The sequence below is a fragment of the Podarcis pityusensis genome (genome assembly GCF_964106645.2).
Source record: "Podarcis pityusensis genome assembly, chromosome: 17".
Lineage (NCBI taxonomy): Eukaryota > Metazoa > Chordata > Lepidosauria > Squamata > Lacertidae > Podarcis > Podarcis pityusensis.
Window position 1 is genome coordinate 36,260,879 of NC_138042.1, and position 19,682 is coordinate 36,280,560.

At 39.8% G+C, this 19,682-nt stretch overlaps 1 protein-coding gene across 3 annotated transcripts in view; it reads right to left on the reverse strand.

Moving 5' to 3' along the window:
- Positions 1-19,682, reverse strand: part of ZCCHC7 (zinc finger CCHC-type containing 7) — a 128,069-nt gene that overhangs the window by 47,194 nt on the left and 61,193 nt on the right. For all 3 annotated transcript variants that reach the window (XM_080986858.1, XM_080986860.1, XM_080986859.1), the window contains exon 3: positions 2,793-2,836. In XM_080986858.1, coding sequence (XP_080842984.1) covers positions 2,793-2,836 — 44 coding nt within the window. The remainder of the gene's footprint in view (positions 1-2,792; positions 2,837-19,682) is intronic.

Sequence of the window (19,682 nt, forward strand, 5' to 3'; positions counted from 1 at the left end):
AAAATGACAAAAACTGATGCAAACGTCCAATTGTTCACTGCCTCAACAATGGGTTCAGTCAGTTCAGAATCTATAGTTTATATGACCATGGCCAAACCACTTTTCTATATATTCACTAATTGCTTTCGAGAATCAGGTTCTTCAGAGCCAAATTTGTAAGATATGTGGCAGAAAAACAGAAGCAATGATTAGAAAATTTGAGCTCTGCATCTAGTTCCAGTACAATTAAAAGTCAAATTTTGAGAAAGCAAACTTGAAATTACATGTTAATTAGTTTTATCTATCCCTTTGATGCTGTAGCAAAAAAAGCTAATGCTATTCTAGGCTGCATCAATAGAAGTATGGTGTCAAGGGAATCAAGGGAAGGAATAGCCCTTCTCTATTCTGCCTTGATTAGACCACACCTGGAATACTGTGTCCAGTTCTGGGCACCACAGTTGAAGAAGGATATTGACAAATCAGAATGTGTACAGAGAAGGGCAACCAAGATGATCAAGAGTCTGGAAATCAAGCCTTTCAGGAATGGTTGCATATGTTTGTATATGTTTAGCTTGGAGATGCGAAGACTGAGAGGAGATAGGATAGCCATCTTCAAATATCTAAAGGGCTATCACATGTAAAATGGAACAAGCTTGTTTGCTCCTTTCTCTGGAGGATAGGACCTGAACCAATGCCTTCAAGTTACAAGAAATATGATTCTGACTAAACAACAGAAATAACTTTCTGACGTTAAACAGGTCTTCAACAGTAGGATGGACTCCCTTGGAAGGTAGTGGACTCAGCTTCCTTGGAGGGTTTTAAGCAGAGGTTGGGTGGCCATCTGTCATGTACGATCTAGCTGAGATTCCTGCATTGTGGCGGTTGCACTAGATGACCCTCAGGGTCCCTTCTGACTCTACAATTCTATGATTCTAAAAATAACATCTAAACGGAAGGGCTTATTCATACTGCAAACTTCTTCTAAAACAAATGTATACTTCACTGCACTGAGTGGTCTTCCTGAAATTCGGAAGGCAGTTTGTAACACCAAATTTGCTCAGCTCATAATGCTAAGCTATAATTCAACCCACAAATTCTTCTCCAGCTCAGACCGTAATTCAAGCTGGGCAACTCCCTCCTGTCTTGGTCTTCATCCACTACTCTCTTCCTGGTAACATCAAACATGATTAGAGATGACCTTTGAAATGCCTCCCTCTCTGGTGTTAGGATCCCTTGGAAATGTTATTTCTCAAGGACATCCCAATTGTAGCCGGGAATAAGAGGGAGGATGGTTAGTGTTCTGGGACTCTCAGGGAAGGGGAGGTACCGTATTTTAAGCTCTCAATGGCATCTTCAACTCTCAAAGAAAAGCAAAAAGGTTTTTTTTGGGGGGAGGGGGTGACAAAATTGGCTCAGGCCCAATTACGAACCAAGTCAGCCATTAGTCTGAAGTACTTATGAGCAAAACATTTTTTACATTTGGAAATTCAAATACTGCTGCTAACGGAGTTGTGCAAAAGAAAAAATGTGTTGGCTTGTTAAGCTTCTATAAGCAAAGAAAAGGGTTCCTTGCATTGCTTCTAATTCTATACCAACCTTTATAGAAAGGTTGGCTACCATGTGACTCTAGTGATGTAGCTCCCACTTGGCCACTGGCATGCTGGCTGGGGTTGATGGGACCTGCACGTGGCATGTTTCTGCTTGGTCTGTGCCAGCTGATCATGGGTGGTGGTGATGTTTTACAGATAGCCCAGTGATTAACTTGGGGGTTGAACAATTATTTATGAATCTATTCATTGAAGAAGAGAAGAGTTTGGATTTGATATCCCGCCTTTCACTCCCCTTCGGGAGTCTCAAAGCGGCTAACATTCTCCTTTCCCTTCCTCCCCCACAACAAACACTCTGTGAGGTGAGTGGGGCTGAGAGACTTCAGAGAAGTGTGACTAGCCCAAGGTCACCCAGCAGCTGCATGTGGAGGAGCGGAGACGTGAACCCGGTTCCCCAGATTACGAGACTACCGCTCTTAACCACTACACCACACTACACCACATTGCACGCATGCACACACGCATAATGAGGATACATGCTTGGGAAAAGTTTAAAAGTATTAGCTTTCTTCAGGACCACCAAGAACCATAAGCTATGATAGGAGAGAGTTTAGTTAGATCAGGGCAACTTTCAATGAAGAGGGAAAATCTATACACTTTTTCTCCCTATACAAATTTGACAGCTAACTCACAGAAAGCCACTTCAACTCCATTTGTGTAAGGTGAGGAGGCTGCTTTGTACCAAACCATCCCACTGAATATAATTCTTTATTAAGTTTTTAGTTCATATATTTCTTGGTTGTTTTATGTTTCCAGTTATTATGAGGATACATAGATTTATCACTGCAAACGTACCCATAGCTGTACTTTTCCAAAATACACTTTCTTGATTTACTGTATATTCTATAGTCAGTGAAAGGTATTATGGAATGGAATAAATGTTCACTTGAATGCCAAATCTTGATTAAAAAGAAAATAACTATATCTACTGACGAGCATTATCTTTTTCTTCCTTCTGTAATAATTGGTTGCTGGTTATCGTGTTACAAATTATCATGGGAAATTGAATTTTTATTTCTTACAAAATGTAATGAAAACAACACAATTTATAAGACAATACACCCTGCATTTGTAAAAGCAACACATCTACACACATTAGACTATTTTAGTATGTCTTATACAGAGGGATTTAGAGAGGCACCCACACAGAGTTTGTTGGTCAGTCACAAGAACAGCCAAAGAATATGCAACATTTTATCAATTTACCTCTACGTCTTTATCACTGATGTTCCAGTCTGCTCCACCTTCTCCTGAAAAAGATATTTTAAAAACCATTAAAACTGATTTTCAAAAATATGTCTAATTTCTCATTTAAAAGTTGTCAATCTTATTTTTAAAAGGCTGAAAAAAATGAACTTCAGTAGTGACACGCCCAAACTTTTAGTTTATACTTTTACCCACCTTGGTGCTTGATCATATCAGGATCAGGATCTGCAACAATCTACCATGTGTAAATAATGGTGTGAAATTTGCAGGTTTTTTCCCAATATGAGCATATTTGTTTTCTAAGGAACCCTGGGGCTCCTTGGATGCTACTGGAGATTTTCTAATAAAAAGAGCAGTAATAGTATACAAAGTCTCCTGAAACAGTTCCCCTACCACTACAGTCATCTTCTGCAATGTGTAGCTTCAAGGGAGAAGAGGCTCAGTTCGTGTAGGACAAGGGGAAGGCCCAACAGATTTTGAGGGGTATTTATTTATTTTATTTCCACAGTAGTTGCTTTATGAGTTTTATCATCTTTGGAGTGATTGGGCTGTTCAACACTTTTATTTTTATTTTTAACTATTGTTAAGTAGCCTTTAGTATTTTAACAGGTGGGTTATAATTATACACACAGGTCCAGCCAGCACATCACATGAACAGAGTGCCCACTCTAGAAAATAATATCCAGTAATATGGAAAATTTGAAACTGACTGCTGCAGCATATGCTCATTAATGCTGTAGTGATTGCTATTTCCTGCATGACTTGTACATTTTCATTTTACCGGTGAAGACTGATAAAAACATAGTTTGCTGTTTCTCCTTTTTTGCCCCATCTATGGACTGCCAATATCTTTATTAGTCCCAAACTTGCTTCTTCCCTCATTTACTATTTCATGGTTAGAAATTATAAGAACATCTAATATTATTATCAGGAAACTTTTGTTAAAAAAGAAGTATCTGCTTGATACTTCAAATAGCCACCAATAACGAATAAATACCTTTTGTCCCACAAAGTTTTACAAACAATCACACAGTGGTTTGCAGTGGTAATTTTTGCTAGGTCTATTGCTTTTTAAAGAGAAGAGTTCACCTGCTTTACCCAAGTTCTTAATATAGAAGTTGTAAATGATATTACCCACAAAGAAATAGATGCCAAATCTTGTGTTGCTCCCAGATTCACTATTTGCTCATTTAAACAACTAACCAATGTAATTGTTGCAGGGGCCCAGCTCTAGTTTCTTCCCTTGTGAACCAATAATTTCACCGCACAAGAATCCACTAACTACTAGACAATGAGAAAAATATTTGCTCAATGACTTTTCAATCTGTTTAAAGAATTCTTGAATATCCTGTCCTGTAATACCGAACACTGCGTATACTGAGCACAATTTTTCTTAGTGCATCTAATTACCACACCAATCTCAAAATTTGATCCATTGTGCCCTGGACAGATGTATGTGACAACAGTCTTCAGACACAGCTCCAAAGCCCTATTAGTGAGCAACATCCAGTATCTGACTGGCTCATTAAACTACATTTTCAATGGCCAACTGATGTCGGGAAAGGGAGAAATAAGAAATGCCTAATTCTCTGCATGCAATCCATCTCTGATTATCTGGTTCCTGACAGCACAATTCCCTGGTTCCTGATAGCGAATTAATTCCTTAGTTTCTCTCTACTTGCAGTTGAGTTGGTATCAATCACACTATCTTTCCTTTCAGCTCCCATAAAGGCTTTTAGTTCAAGCCTAAACTTACAGATGTTTCATCAATTGGATCAGATTTTTTTCTGAAGCATATCTATGTATATCATGTCTACCAAAAGGCAATTAATACCATATTGCTGCAGTGAGAAATAAGCAATTTTTTAAACAGTATGTGAATGTTGTATTTTTAGGATACAATTTTATGACATTAATACAGCAAAGTAGAGGTGACCCCTTGTGTCAATACATATATATATTATACTTGCCTTATTTTTTAAGTAAGATTTTATTAAAAGAGAAAGAAAGAAAGAAAGAAAGAAAGAAAGAAAGAAAGAAAGAAAGAAAGAACACAGAGTCCTCTCTCAAAAGTAGCTCTCAACCCCTGTCATCTACAGAAAGTGGTGGACCCTTCCAGCTCTCACCTGGAAGATTTCCTTTCTACTCCCAGTCTCTAACCCTAAGAGATCTTCACTTCCCTGCCTCTCACCTGGGTCCTTCCACCAACCATCTACCACGTCCATGTGTGTGACCTTTGGATCCCAATAATGGCCCAGAGCAGAGGACATCAAAGTAGAAAAGGGGAAAAAGAAAGAGCCTCCATCTGGACCACAGAAGTGGCCCACTCAACTTTTACCAGTGTGTTCTTCAGTGTGTGCAGCTGCAGCCAAACTCGGGATAAGATCACATATATAAGCAACCCTGAAGCAGCATAATGCAGGTGGTCATTGCGCTCTACTGCCAGGAGAGAGCGGCGTCCCTAAGATGGTTGGATGGCACCTTGTACACCTCCTTCCGGCAACTGCTGCAGCCAAGCTGGTGCCAAACATATTGCTCTGCTTTCCTTTGAACCACATCAGCAAGGCTGGGGTTGTCGTTTGGGCAATCAGGACCTCCATACACACCGCCCAGGCTTGTGTCCTGGGGAGGCCACTTTAGTGCTGCTAATGCAGCGATTTGACTTTATCCCCAAATGCACACTCCATTGTCTCTCAAATGCCAACAATACTTGCCTTATTAACAGAACCAATCCAATGCCACAGTGAACTCTGTTCCTTCTAAAGCAGTCAACAAAGTTGCTTAATAACAATCTGTATGTATTACCCACTGAAGCAGCTAGGTGGATGTCAGTTACTGTAATTAATCCAACTTTTCCAGGTGGTGGTGAATGTGAATACCTTGTGTTGCGTTAGGTTCATGTTGCGTCTTTTCGGCTCATGAACACGGCAAACCCGGAAGTGTATACTTCCGGGTTTCGCCGCGTGCAAACATGCAGAAACGCTCTACCGCGCTCTGGTTGCGGACTTTTCGGGGTGCGAATGGCACCCTGGAACGGATCGTGTCCACAACTAGAGGTACCACTGTACCTCAATAAGAGTTATATGTCAGATACATATGTAACTTTTTATGGAACCAACATGGCAATGATTCTATATATTCAAGTAATTAGTCCAATAAAACGTAACAGTATGTAAACAGTACAATGGAACAAAGTTGATATCTCTTTCTCAGCAAACACTTCACTTTCCACACACACAAAGGCTCTTTCCATCATCTAGTGGAGGAATCCCAATGTTGAAAGAATTAAAAAGGAGGAGACTATTGCCAGTTCCACCTCTCACATCATTACAGCGGGTTCCCCAACCCGTCAGTACAGATTCTGGGACAGCACACAGAGAGCTGCAGGGGGAAAGGGGAACTAACAAATCTTACCTCCCACTAGTGGCAGCACAATCTGAATCCAAGGTCCCATCTGTACTCTACACTGAAAGTACATTTCATACCAGTCATGACTTCCCCCAAAGAATCCTGAGGATTGTAGCTTGTTAAGGGTGCTGAGAATTGTTAGGAGTCCCCTATTCTCCTCAAAGAGCTCCAATTTCCAGCATGGTGTAACACTCAGTGTCCCTTCCCAGGGAACTCTGAGAATTGTTGCTCCCAGAATCTTGATGAAACCATGACTGTTTAAAGTGGTATCAGGCTGCTTTAAATACATAGTGCAGATGGGGTCCAAGTCGATTTCTTTCAACATTTTGTCATATAGTGTCTTTATCATCTTTTTTCTGAATTTAATCCAATTTGCTTACATTTTCCTTTAAGTGTGTTAATCTAAATCAGAGATGTGGCACAGGATGGAAAAGTGTTATTTTTTGCTATTTGGATATCATACTTCTATCAAACATTTTAAAAGGAAGCATCAAGTAATATAATAGTTTTGTTAGTAAAATACTAGCTAGCTTTTAAAAAACAATAGCAGCAGTTCACACACTACTGAAAAAATGTTCAGTTTATTATTAATCATGGCCTTCTCAGCACGGCCATTCAGTTATCCAAGATGTCATGATCTGCATTTTATTTTTTAACTCCGTTTGATCTTTCTTGGAATTAATTTTGTGGCTTACAGACCAGTTCTCTAAACTACCAAGTTCATTCCAATCCAAAACCCTATCCTCCAAAGCATTTACAATCAAATTTTACTAGTTTACTTATGAGAATGTCATGTGGAACTGTGTCAAAAGCACTGCTAAATTTGATTATGCTGAAGATTATATCTACTGCATTCCCTTTATCCACTAAACCACTTATCTTATGAAAGACGGAGATTAGTCTGAACTGGCATGTATTTCTAAAATTTGCACTATGTACTAAGCAATCACCTCTGAATTTTCTTCCAGGCACATCTTACAGAGCAAAACCCAAATTCCTTTGTGGGATTTCAGCAGGGTAAAAGATTTATTGGCCTAATGGAAAGATTCTTCATAGAGCTGCCCTCTTATACTACCTCCACACCACAAAGCATGGTACAGATAGCATGCCAAGAGTTCATGCTTAGAAAATGGCTACAATTATTGCAATTCCTTCATGCGTCTGCAGACTAAATGTGCTCGCAGATATCATATTTGCATTAATTCTTGAATATGCACATTATCAGCCATCTATGATCTCTAAAAACCATGGGGCAATTTTTTATAATGCTTTGCATTACCATGAGGTGGCTTTTACAACGATGCCCCAGAAGCATGCACATGAAAATATTTAGTTGGAATGTGTGGCTTACGCAACATTGTCAAAGATGGGTATGAGATTTGGATCCTGTATGAGCTGTTCTGAACAAGTTGCTTAGTTGATACTTTCTGACAAACAGTGTTTAATTATAAAGTCACACAATTACAAAAGCTTAGTTTTGTGTACAAAGGGTGAGTTGCCCTTCTTATATATTTCTATGAGTGTGAAATGGACACTAGAATCTGCAAAGTGATTATAAGAAACCCAAGGATGATCATTATTCTTAACTAATTATCCGGGGGGGCAGGGGGAGCACAAATCTTTTGTAAAGTATGTGAATTAGATAACACAGGACTACTCTACATCACTCGAGAATCAAAACAAACGTGTAGTTAATTGTAAAACTGCAGTAAGATCGCCAATTACCTATTCTGTACTGTTTATTGACAAAAGAGAACATCTGGCCTATAGTGCCTTTTGTCTTTTTGTGTATACTGGAACAGCATTCAACCAGACATTATTCTGTAATCAAACTATTAGGGAATCACCACATTTATGGCAAACTGAGGATGAATAAATTGCCAGCAGGATCAAGGTGGAACACTACAGAAACAATAGATGATGCTCAGGATAAATCATTCAGTCGCTCCGAGATGATGGAATGACTTCTGGATAAAACTGAAATCAATTTTTTATCATGAAGGCACTCCAAACCCCTGTACACACTTAAAGGGATTTCTTACTATTGTCCTGGTGACTGAGAAGATCATTTATTATAAAAGATGAAACCCGTTGATGGAATGGATTATTTGTCAGTATCCCATAAAAGCGGAAGAACTCTGAAGAGATCCATAAACTTCCCCCAAGGAATTATTTGAAGCAGTTTTTGACAGATCCATTCTAACGAAGCAACAGACCTCCTTCCCACAGCAACCATACCATATCACTGTGCTTATCTGACATAATTGACCACACTACAAATTCTTCTTTTATCTTGATGCACCGCCGTACTTTTATGTAATCCTTAGTTGACGAAACCTACCATGTCGCTATCATGCAAAACACAATCCAAAGGGGGAAAGGAAATGTGCTTCCCATTTTAATGTTGATTCAATAGCTATTAATTTGGTGTTTTTAAAAAAAAAAAGCGATAAAAAATTAACTGCCATCTAAACACTAAATCAGTTTAAACCATTGGTAACCCTTGGAGTAGGCTGTCACCTGAAGAGTAGTTTGACAGCTAGAAGCTATGACATGAATTTATAATCTCTGAAGCCTCTGTCCTTTTGGTGGCCGTGGCGAGTTAACGCTAGACTTTAAGGAGATCTACAAAACAAGAGTTAAAATTGTTTAATCCAGATGAAGATGTATGCTTTTATATTTCAAGCAGTCTGTTTCAAATACAGAAACAAACAAACAAGCAAACTTGTCATGTACTGGAACCCTCCCCTCCCCATTTTCATATATAGGTCTTTATGTATTTTGCTGTTTTCTACTCATTTATCATTTCTATTATGCCCTTTCCACTTCATTATCTTCTCCAGTGTGCCAAATAATCTGTTGGAACTAAAATATATGTGAAACAAAAATTGTTTTCACCCAAACCACATATATTTTAACTTTACTGCATTCTAGAAAGTGTATACAATTTACAAAAAATCAAAATACATGCAATAGCTCACTGTACACATTTCTGTTTCCAACTGCTTCATATTTTCTCTTTATAACATTACACTCTGCATCATTTCAGTTGATTCATTGTTAGTAATGCTAATTCTCAATTGTCAATGGTTCTTGATTTTTTTCAAAGCTGAGCGCAACATTTAGAGTACAAACTAGGTCTCTCTCTCTCTCTCTCTCTCTCTCTCTCTCTCGTTTGGTGGGTACAAGTATGAGGACCACAGGAACAGTTAAATTCAGGGCATGGTTGGTCTACCACACAGTCGGGGGAATTCTTTAAATAGAGCCTGTCACTCTCTTTGCTCATCAATGGGATTTCCTTCTCAAACTGCTGATTCGTTCAGGTACACAACAGAGGAAATTTCAGTTAACCTTTGTTTCACCCCAGGGAAAAATCTGTCTGAGAAGTATAAAATGAATAGATTAAAAAAAAATAAGTAGCCAAGCTTCAATGTTATTTTTTTTCCAGAGTTCACAGCAAACTCAACCCCCCCCCCAAACATTTCAGCCCCACTGGAGAATAAATGATATAATACGCAATTCAGTATTCCAGTTGTATACCTTTTGTTTGAAACTGAAAAGCCCAACCAAAACAAAACTATCCCCTTTTTTTAACAAGAACCTTTCCTACAAACCCTTCACCTTCTGGTTATTCTTTGTGATCAAGATGGGAGAATAGCGTTTTTGAACATAAAATCCACTGGCTGTTCTGAGAGAGAGAGAGAGAGAGAGAGAGAGAGAGAGAGACCACCTGGTGGGTGCAGGAGCCCCATTACTGATCATGGGGACTTAGGTTCTGTGAACTCAAAAGTGGCAGCAATTTTGCAGAATGTGCCAGCAAGCTGCTGGAGCAGAGGACTGGCCTAAACCTGTCAAGGCCAATACTGGATATTCATGTGGCTAGTGAAATTGCTTGATGACAGACTTAGGATTGTGGTGGGAGGAGAATAGGGAGCTGTCTTCACCTAATTTCCTTTAAAAAAAAAAAAAGCTCCTCTTCCCAACAAAAAATTAGGTGGAGACAGGTGGAGGCCAAACCTCCACTTAATTCTCCACCCACAATTATAATCCAAAATCTGCCCTCAAGCAATTCCACAAGTCACATTAATTTTTACTAACACTAAGCTGATAGACTATTGCACATCTATTTATATTATTTAATAATCGAAGCAGCTTTCAACCTGAACTATATAAGATTGCCTAGGCACACAGTTTAATGTCCATCTCAGATGAGTGGTCCAGGTTACAACAGTAGCTAAGAATACCATCCAGGTGTTCCTAATACACTATCTAGAGCATCTGGTTATATCATGTGCTGGGAATTCACTAGGGATTCTGTTAATTTATTGAATATCCTGCTGCCTAACAGATTCCTAGGTTAAACCAAGAACCTGGTCTTGATGACTCCCAATTTACTAGCACTAGGAGAATTCAGAAAGGCCACCTGGTCAGAAGAAAGCTAAAACAATAATATGCCAGAATAATTATGGGTAGCGTTCAATTTAGTGCTAAAGAGATTGTTCCACCAGTAAAAGCATTTCTACTTGCCCAACAAAACTATCTCCCTTTGCCTCCCCACCACTACTTTTCAGGGGGTTCTTCTGAACCTCCATAGGGGGAAGTGCTGGGGGCCCATGGGGGAGGAGAGAAGGGAAGCCCTGCTACACAAACAGGAGTCCTTGTACTAGTTTCCACTAACAGATTTGGGTAGTTGAATATAGCCTTATAGGTTTAACATACAATGCAGGTCACAGGCTGAATTAGTGATTCTAAAAATGGCTGTAATACAGATGATTAAAATATGGGGTGTGCTGCTATGGGACCTTTGTCATGACCAAACCATTATCTAATAGGGGTGCTGTTTCTTGAAGCTCAAAGATCTCCACAAGGGTTATGGGCTGATAAAGATGGTTTGCCGTTTGAGATTCACGGAACCAATCACTTTTCAGAACTCTTGAAAATGTATCCATTGGCGATAACAACTAAGGAGCTGGTAGTATGGGTGAATCCTCTTGATCTGATAGGTCCTGAGAATCCTCTTTCACAATTTCATTAATGGTGCAACCATAGTTTAGAGAGATACTGATCCTGGGAGAGAGAGGGCAGATTACCGTTACTGTAACAAAAGGGGCACACACAAACTTGAGCTAATGAATCCAACTGACTGCACCACCTGTTTCCTTATACAGTGGTACCTCTGGTTAAGAACTTAATTCATTCTGGAGGTCCGTTCTTAGGATGAAACCATTCTTATCCTGAGGCGTGCTTTCGCTAATGGGGCCTCTGGCGCGTGATTTCCATTCACATCCTGGGGCAAAGTTCGCAACCAGGACCAGCTACTTCCGGGTTAGCAGAGCTCGTAACCTGAAGCATTCGTAACCAGAAGCATTCATAACCAGAGGTACCACTGTAGGTATGAGGAAATTAGAACACAGTAAATGTTCATGCAACGATACTCACTTCTGAGCACAATTAAAGGTGCTAGTCTTGATCTAACACCCTTGTAGAGTCGTGCTGCAGAAGATTCATATTATTACATTCGTATTCCCACTGTTCCTCCAAAGCTACTCAGGGCCAAATTAAGCACTACCCCTAAGCTTTCAAAAATACACATGTAATATATAGTCTTATGTATTATAGTCCCTAGCTCACCTCACTAGCTTACAGTGCCAAACCTGCTTATCTTAGAAAGGGTCACTCCTCATATTAAAATCAGCTGGATAAGCCCTGTTGTTCTCATTTCAAAAACTCAGACTACAGTTTATGAACAGCTCAGCAGCATGTAAAGTGAATCACTAGCTCTTTCTCCCCTATCTGTCCTGCCTCTACCTGCCTTTAGGATGGGTTCCTGCATTAGGATGAGGAGCTGGCTGTCAAGACTATAAATGTTGACACCTACAGTCTGCTACACTATTGCAGTGCCTAACTGAACAATATAAATAACAGGAACAATTTCTTTATCATCAATGGAACAAAGAAAAATTGAAACAGGTACTTTGGATTTTCAATACAGTGGTACCTCGCAAGACGAATGCCTCGCAAGACGGAAAACTCGCAAAACAAAAGGGTTTTTGGTTTCTTGAGTTGCTTCGCAAGACGGTTTTCCCTATGGGCTTGCTTCGCAAGACGGAAACGTCTTGCAAGTTTGTTTCCTTTTTCTTAAAACCGTTAATACAGTTGCGACTTGACTTCGAGGAGCAACTCATAGCACGCGGTGTGGTAGCCTTTTTTGAGGTTTTTGAAGACTTTGGTGATTTTTGAAGCTTTTCCAAAACTTTTCCGACACCGTGCTTCGCAAGACGAGAAAAACCGCAAGACGAAAAAACTCGCGGAACGAATTAATTTCGTCTTGCGAGGCACCACTGTAGGCTTGAATTTTTCTTTAAATTGCTCACTAATTCTCCCTATGCAGGCTGTTGTGACTTGGAAAACGGCACTTATTTGTGTAGCTCAACCATTTCTTTGCCTCTTTCCCCCTCCTTTATGGTCGGCATCCAAAAATAGAGACCTTCTAAGAAAAGGAATAAGGTTATTTCTTCCATTCCTCCTTGGGTTTACTTTCTACAGACAGAAAACCTTGTTTCTGGCTTGCCTGCAAAGCAATTTTTCATCTGATAGTTAGATTCTAGCCGCAGAATGCAAAAGGAAAGGCAGCGCAGATTATGTCTCCCAAGAAGGGGTTCTCAACTTGTAGAGAGCCTTGCACAACTGCTTTTGAAAGCAAGTCTAAAATGAATGTTTGAGTTTGTGTTATCTTGTGCCATGCTTTAAAGTAACTTGTTCACTACTTTTCAGGACATAAAGCTGTCAAAATATTACATAAGCTGAAAGAATACATTTTTTAAACCCAGGGCGCCATACTATGCTTAACATTTCACTTCCGTCTCCAGGAAAATTATGACAATTTTTAAGTGCACCACACAACTCAGATAGTTTCTCAACTGCATAGCTTTCTTAGAGGTCTTTCACAATTTATGACAACTGCAAGTAATCCGCTACTATTCAAATCCTTATTCAAAAGTGTGCATTGAAAGTGCACTTCCCCCTTTATTTTAAATTCAAATTGTAAAATTGTTTGTTGCATTCCTCAAAGTAAAACTATCAAACTACAGCTATGAAAATCTGTAGATGGCTGCTGCTCTCTTCCATACAAAAAGAGCAAGACAATAGCTGCTTCTTTTCAATATGTCCAAGAGTAAAAAGCAAGGAAGGGGAAAGGAATGGTAAACCATGACCACCACCTTTGCATTTTGCAAGATGCAAAAAGGGGCAGTTCAGCAAGTTTAGCCAACCAGCTGAGACTTCCCTATAGAAGGGAATGCTTGGGAGCTTCAGGGATCTTTTGGGCTCTGTGACTCGTTTTAGTTTGCATTAGGAGCTAAAACTGCCCCTGGCCAGCTGGAAGAATTGGAAGCTTGCACAGCTTGGCAGGAAGCCATCTTTGCTTGCTCCCCCACTCCCCTGGGCTGCACTAAGCACAACTTGGTTACATTTGAGTACTAAAACTGCTATTCTAGGGTGCATCTTATCTAGTCATATCATTCCCCACGCATATGGTAAACTGATTGACACCATTAATTAATGACCTTAGCATATATTTGCTTACAGTTAAGAGTGTGAGATCTGGGACCAGGAGACTTTGGTTTTAAAAAAGAATAGTACTGAACCAAAGCACTGTCTTTCAATTTATCATATGTATATTTTAATCTTCTCTGTTTTCAGATGCTTTTGGGTAGTGATACACAATTTTGCCCATCTTTTTTTAAAAAAACAGCTTCTGCACCGATGCATTAAGATTAAATCCTCATAAATGTATTTCCCTAATATATTGCTGCAACTTGCATTGGGCTGAAAACTTGATATGCTATTAAAAATATGTAGTTTTTTGGAAGGTAACTTCACTCAAATTAAGCAGTAAAATAATTTTTCATTTGTCCGACTCCTTGATGTAAAATAAATCAAAAGCTTATGTAAGATAATACCGCTTACATATGAACATCCAGATGCCAAGAGACCCAAAGCAATTCTCAGTTTAACGTTTTCAAAGGCACAGACTAGTGATCACACGATACTGGTGATACTCTCTAGTTACCCTTGGCAACCCTTCTCAACTGTAACGATGCTCTGCCCCTACAATAGCTCACTGGGCAGCTTTCTCTTCACTTAGCTGAATGCTTTGGGACCATCTGCGTCGGTAAGCATAAAAGGCCAGCCTGCCTGTGGGCCCGTCACTCTGAACACCACCTCTCTGACCCTGATTAAATACAACTTTCAATCCTTTTTGTCCTCCCTGTTGACTTCTCCTATTAAGGGAGCCCTTTGACAAAGAAAGCGGAAGAGTGGACTAACTGCCCCCAAGAAAGGTGATGTCTGATACTGCTCAACACAAGGATTAGCAAGCCAATACATAACAAAAGCAAGTTTGGGGGGAGGGGGAGGAAAGGAAAAAATGGTTTTAGCCAGGTCTTTTGACTAATTCAGTGCGTACACAATTCAACAAATAGCTATACAAGAGGGATGCTTTTTGGGGGATGGGGATGGGGAGAACTATTACAGAATAACAATAATTTGGGGACATGCATTTAACCAAGCAATGTAAGGCCATGACACTGGTAAGAACAAAACAGCATTTTTCTTTAAAAGAAAAAGAAAAAGAAGCATCTTTTTGCAGGAATAAATTTGGTTAAAGGAAACACGGTGCAAACTCAAGACAAACATGGTAATCCTAAATTCTTTAGATGGAACGAAAGTTTCAGTGGAATTAATGGAACGTACTTCCAAATAACTAGATTGGACTTACTTTCAAATAGCTAGATAGGGTTGGGATGTAAGAAATACCTGTAAAACTATGGTCTGAATCCAGAGTACTACTTTAGTTCAGAGAGGCAACTTGGGTTACAATGGAGTTGACTTTTCCTCCAACTTGACCAGCTGACTCCTATGCCACATCACGAGCTGATTTTGAAATTCTACTCAGTTATAACTCTACTGTGTCTGCCCTGTGGCACTGAGTGAGTGTGTGGGATCTTCTTTCCCCAAAACCGCTCCAGAGGGAACCCCTGGATTTAGGAGGTGTGCAGGGGAAGAACATTCTGTTCCACAAGCAGAAATCCTTGCACTGGCAGAATGACTGCCTTAGCTCTACACTGGATTCCACCCAAAGTCTCCTTAGGCTCACAAAATTAGTTTCACAGCTCTTTGTATTATTAAAAATACTTGTATTATTAAAATAAATTTATAAAATAGAAAGGCTCAAAGTGATAAAAGTTAACAGAATGAATTTAAGCTAGTTAATTAGTAAATAAATGTTTAACTCTATTTAAGTTACTATAGCCTCTCTTAAAGTTGGAAAGCTTTGCAGAGCTCAGATGATCCCCAAAAGGTGAACTGCTTAGCTAATTAGGAAGCTATCCTTTCACATGCTTGTAACTTCACACAGATCCACATATTTAGATGCAGGATTGCAAACTTGTGTACCTAATTAACTTTATGTAGACATTATAAAATTTAAAGTGTACAATACAAGGCAAGATCTTGGTAGAGAAATTTTATAGCATGAAGTGCACTATAATTTTATTTTTAAAGTGTCCATCCAAAACCTTTTAACAGTTCCAGCCTTGAAGATGGAGCACAAAATTCAAGCTCTGTGTTAGGAGCACACATTCTAAAGAGGACAATACTACATGTTCTCATCTAGAGGCTTCATTTAGCATAGAGCAGAGCTGATCAGAGACCCTCGCATATTTTATTTGCACATTCAATGGATGCAGATGAGAAAAATCACAGAAGCAAGTTGCACTACCAACCTACAGTATGTGCATTTGTTAGAAGAGTATCCCCACACATATAGCTCTCTGTGTGATCAAAGATACCTGAGCAGAAAAAAATTAATAATATACTTGAACAACAACCTGGGAAGAGTGCCTTCCATGCTTATACCAATACATGCTGGAGCCCCGTGCAGAGGCTCTTATGAATGTGCGTAGATCAGGGCAGAACCTGTCAATGTGATGCCACACATATACACAGTAAGGTAAAGGTAAAGGGACCCCTGACCATTAGGTCCAGTCATGGCCGACTCTGGGGTTGCGGCGCTCATCTCGCTTTATTGGCCGAGGGAGCCGGCGTACAGCTTCCGGGTCATGTGGCCAGCATGACTAAGCCGCTTCTGGCGAACCAGAGCAGTGCACGGAAACGCTGTTTACCTTCCCGCCGGAGCGGTACCTATTTATCTACTTGCACTTTAATGCGCTTTCGAACTGCTAGGTTGGCAGGAGCAGGGACCGAGCAATGGGAGCTGACCCCTGTCGCGGGGATTCGAACTGCTGACCTTCTGATCAGCAAGTCCTAGGCTCTGTGGTTTAACCCACAGCGCCACCCGCGTCCCTTATATACACAGTACATTCACTGAATACTTGGAAAATACCTGTGCAGGTCTCAGGTGCACAGCATTTTGAAAACAGCAAGACAAATGTGATTTGCTGCCATTGGACACGATAGCAGAGAGGAGTAGCTTTACAGATTTCAGTTTACTAATATATTCCAAGGCAGAAGGACAGTTGTTCTTCCACAACAAGCTCCCATCCCTCCGGTCTCCAACATGCAGGATAATGAGGAGGGCAGAACTTGGGAAACATCTGGGAGTGGAGGAGCCTTAGAAGGGGTGGACGGCATGGCGCTTCAGTCCTGGCAACTGCTCTACAGGGGCAAGACTTGCTGGGAAGTATTGCTGAGTTGTATGCCATTTCCTAGAATGAAGAGTTAACTTTGCCGACAACTGACTCCACTTCTTTCTGCTGACCTGCATCTGACTCCAGCCCTGACAAAAGGCAACAGAAGCTGACTGTCTCAAGTGAAGTCTATGCCAACTCTGGATCTTCCACATTACTAACCTGTAATGGTTAGTATGAGGCTCATAGCTCATAGTAAATCATAAGTTCTCTCACTCTTAAGAAAAGCATCATGTCCAGTATTTTCCAAACAGTAATTGTGGTTCTGATCATATAAAAATGTATGTAAATATAACAACTAATGTATTACAAACAGATGATCCATGAACTAAAAAACTAATCAATTACAACCCTAAATTCATTATAACAGTGAAGATCTCCAATTCTCCTTCCCTTCATGGCACAGGCATTCCTGCACTGATTTAGAAAAGAGATCGAGATCACGTGATCTCTTGGCTTACAGAATTATCCATAACATTCTAAACTGAGTATTCACCATGTTCACATATAAATGTCACCAAATGGGAAGTAAACACCACTTTGGAGAAGATTTAATATGCCTCTACGAATACACTCACAGATATACAGGCACGACCTTTTGAACTGAAGGTCAAAATTATGACAATACGTTGAAATACATTAAAATACAGACATGTCCCTTCCTTAGCTAGGGTGGGCCTGGACAACTATAGGCTCTTTTCCTATAAAAATAAAAACATCTCCAGTACCTGTATATTTCAACACACCTTTACACAGGCTATATTTAGATGTCACAATAATAAACCACGGTTTACTGTGACAGGAATGAGACTGTGTGGATCTCAGGCTTGTCAGCTCCCCTCTGCTGATGAGAAGCTTTTGCGTTTCATTTTTGATTAGCATTCGAAACCACAGTTTAGCATTCTGTCAAAACTCAAAAACGTGATTCATCTTAACTATGGTTTGGCTAAAGCAAGACAGCTTGATATTCCATGACCTGAAAATGGCCCATTTCAAACAAACCAGTTAAGATTATACAGTTTGATGGGGTTTGGTGACAGAGTTGCAGTTAATAATAATAATAATAATAATAATAATAATAATATATATGTGTGTGTGCATATATATGCATGTGTGTGTGTGTGTGTATATATATATACACACACACACACACACACACAGAGAGAGAGAGAGAGAGAGAGAAGCAAAAGCCTCTGAACTCACCATGGCTGTAAGGATGGAAGAAAGGGAAGAAGAAACAGTGGTACAGTTAGGCGACTTTTTTTAAGGGGAAACTCTTGAGCATGTGCAGTTTCTCATTTTAAACTCACTTCAGCAATAGCACCATTTAGATGTCAGGAATAAAAAACATGCTAGCTTCTGCTGCCTTGATGCTAAGCACATTTACTTGAGAATAAACAATGTTTTGTTGAAGAAAGACATGCTTTTCAAAAAGAAAATAAAACGAGCGTCTGTAACATGTACTTATCCGGCCAGCTGCCTCCTGACTACAGAATGGTTTAAAAAATAAGGAAGTAATCTGCAGTGCCCAACAGAGGGCCCCGGATCCCTTGGCACATCCAGCCCAGCCCAGGTGGTTACACAAGACTACTATCCCCCATCACCTGTCATGGTGTGGGAGGTCACTCGGGGGCCACCCAGGCTGTGGGGTTCTAGGCTTCAGCCCCAAGATCTAGTTCTTGTTGCACCCCTGGGGAGATGGGTGAATGTGACATTTCCACAGGCTTGTTCCTGTCACAAGCTGTGGTTTAGTGTGACATCCAAACACAGTCACTATCTCCCTTCAGCAATTATATTTTTGCCCCAGTTTTACCTGTTGTCACAAGCAGCAAAAAATGAAAGCACACTTGGATGTTATAGGGGTGTGTGTGTGTGTGTGTGTGTGTGTGTGTAATTGTCAAAGGTTGTGAAGACATCGTACCAATGTCTTGTGACTTCCACTAGCTACCAATTTAGGCTACAATTACAGTCTTTCTTTGACAGTTCTATTAATATAACCACTTCTATGCACCATCAGTTTCTTTTTTCATTTTCTATTGAAATACGATGTTTTAGTGGCATCACCAACTTTTACTTTGACATGCTCTTCCTTCCTTTCATATGCTGAAGGCAAGAAATAAATGGAAAACTGCTTCCAATAGTTTTACTTTCTATGTTATCTGAAGAAAAACAGATTCACACATCCCAAATGGACTGCATTAGGAGATACTGCTGCCAAGAATTAAGGACTGTTCAAAAGTAAAAAGTGATTATTATGGATGAAATTAGAAGCTGTAGTGGCAACCTTAACTTCCTGAATCAGCAAAAAGAACAAGAGAAAAAAAGGTTATTCAGAACAGGAAACGGAAGATATTCTTTTAATTTGCATTGACATACCTCCCCCCTCCCCCAAAGCATACTTTAAGCTTAGGAGTGATTCTTTTAGACCCATTATTTCTAGTTCCAAATGCTTCTTTTGCTACACAGGGGTAAATTATTTCAGTTACTTTCAACTACTAGAATTAATAAGGTAAACTCCGGAAGTTATCACTGTAGCAAAAAACCTGCCTAAATTTTAAATGCAAGGAAAAAGTCTTACATGGCAACAAGCAATTTTCTAGGTTGCAATAACCAAAACCAGTACACAAATTCTGGAACAAGAAACATAAATTAACATAATTCAGCCCAATCGACCTGCTACAATTTTTTATTCAAGGGTCATCAGAATCAGTTAAGTACAGTGGTACCTTGGGTTACATACGCTTCAGGTTACAGACTCCGCTAACCCAGAAAT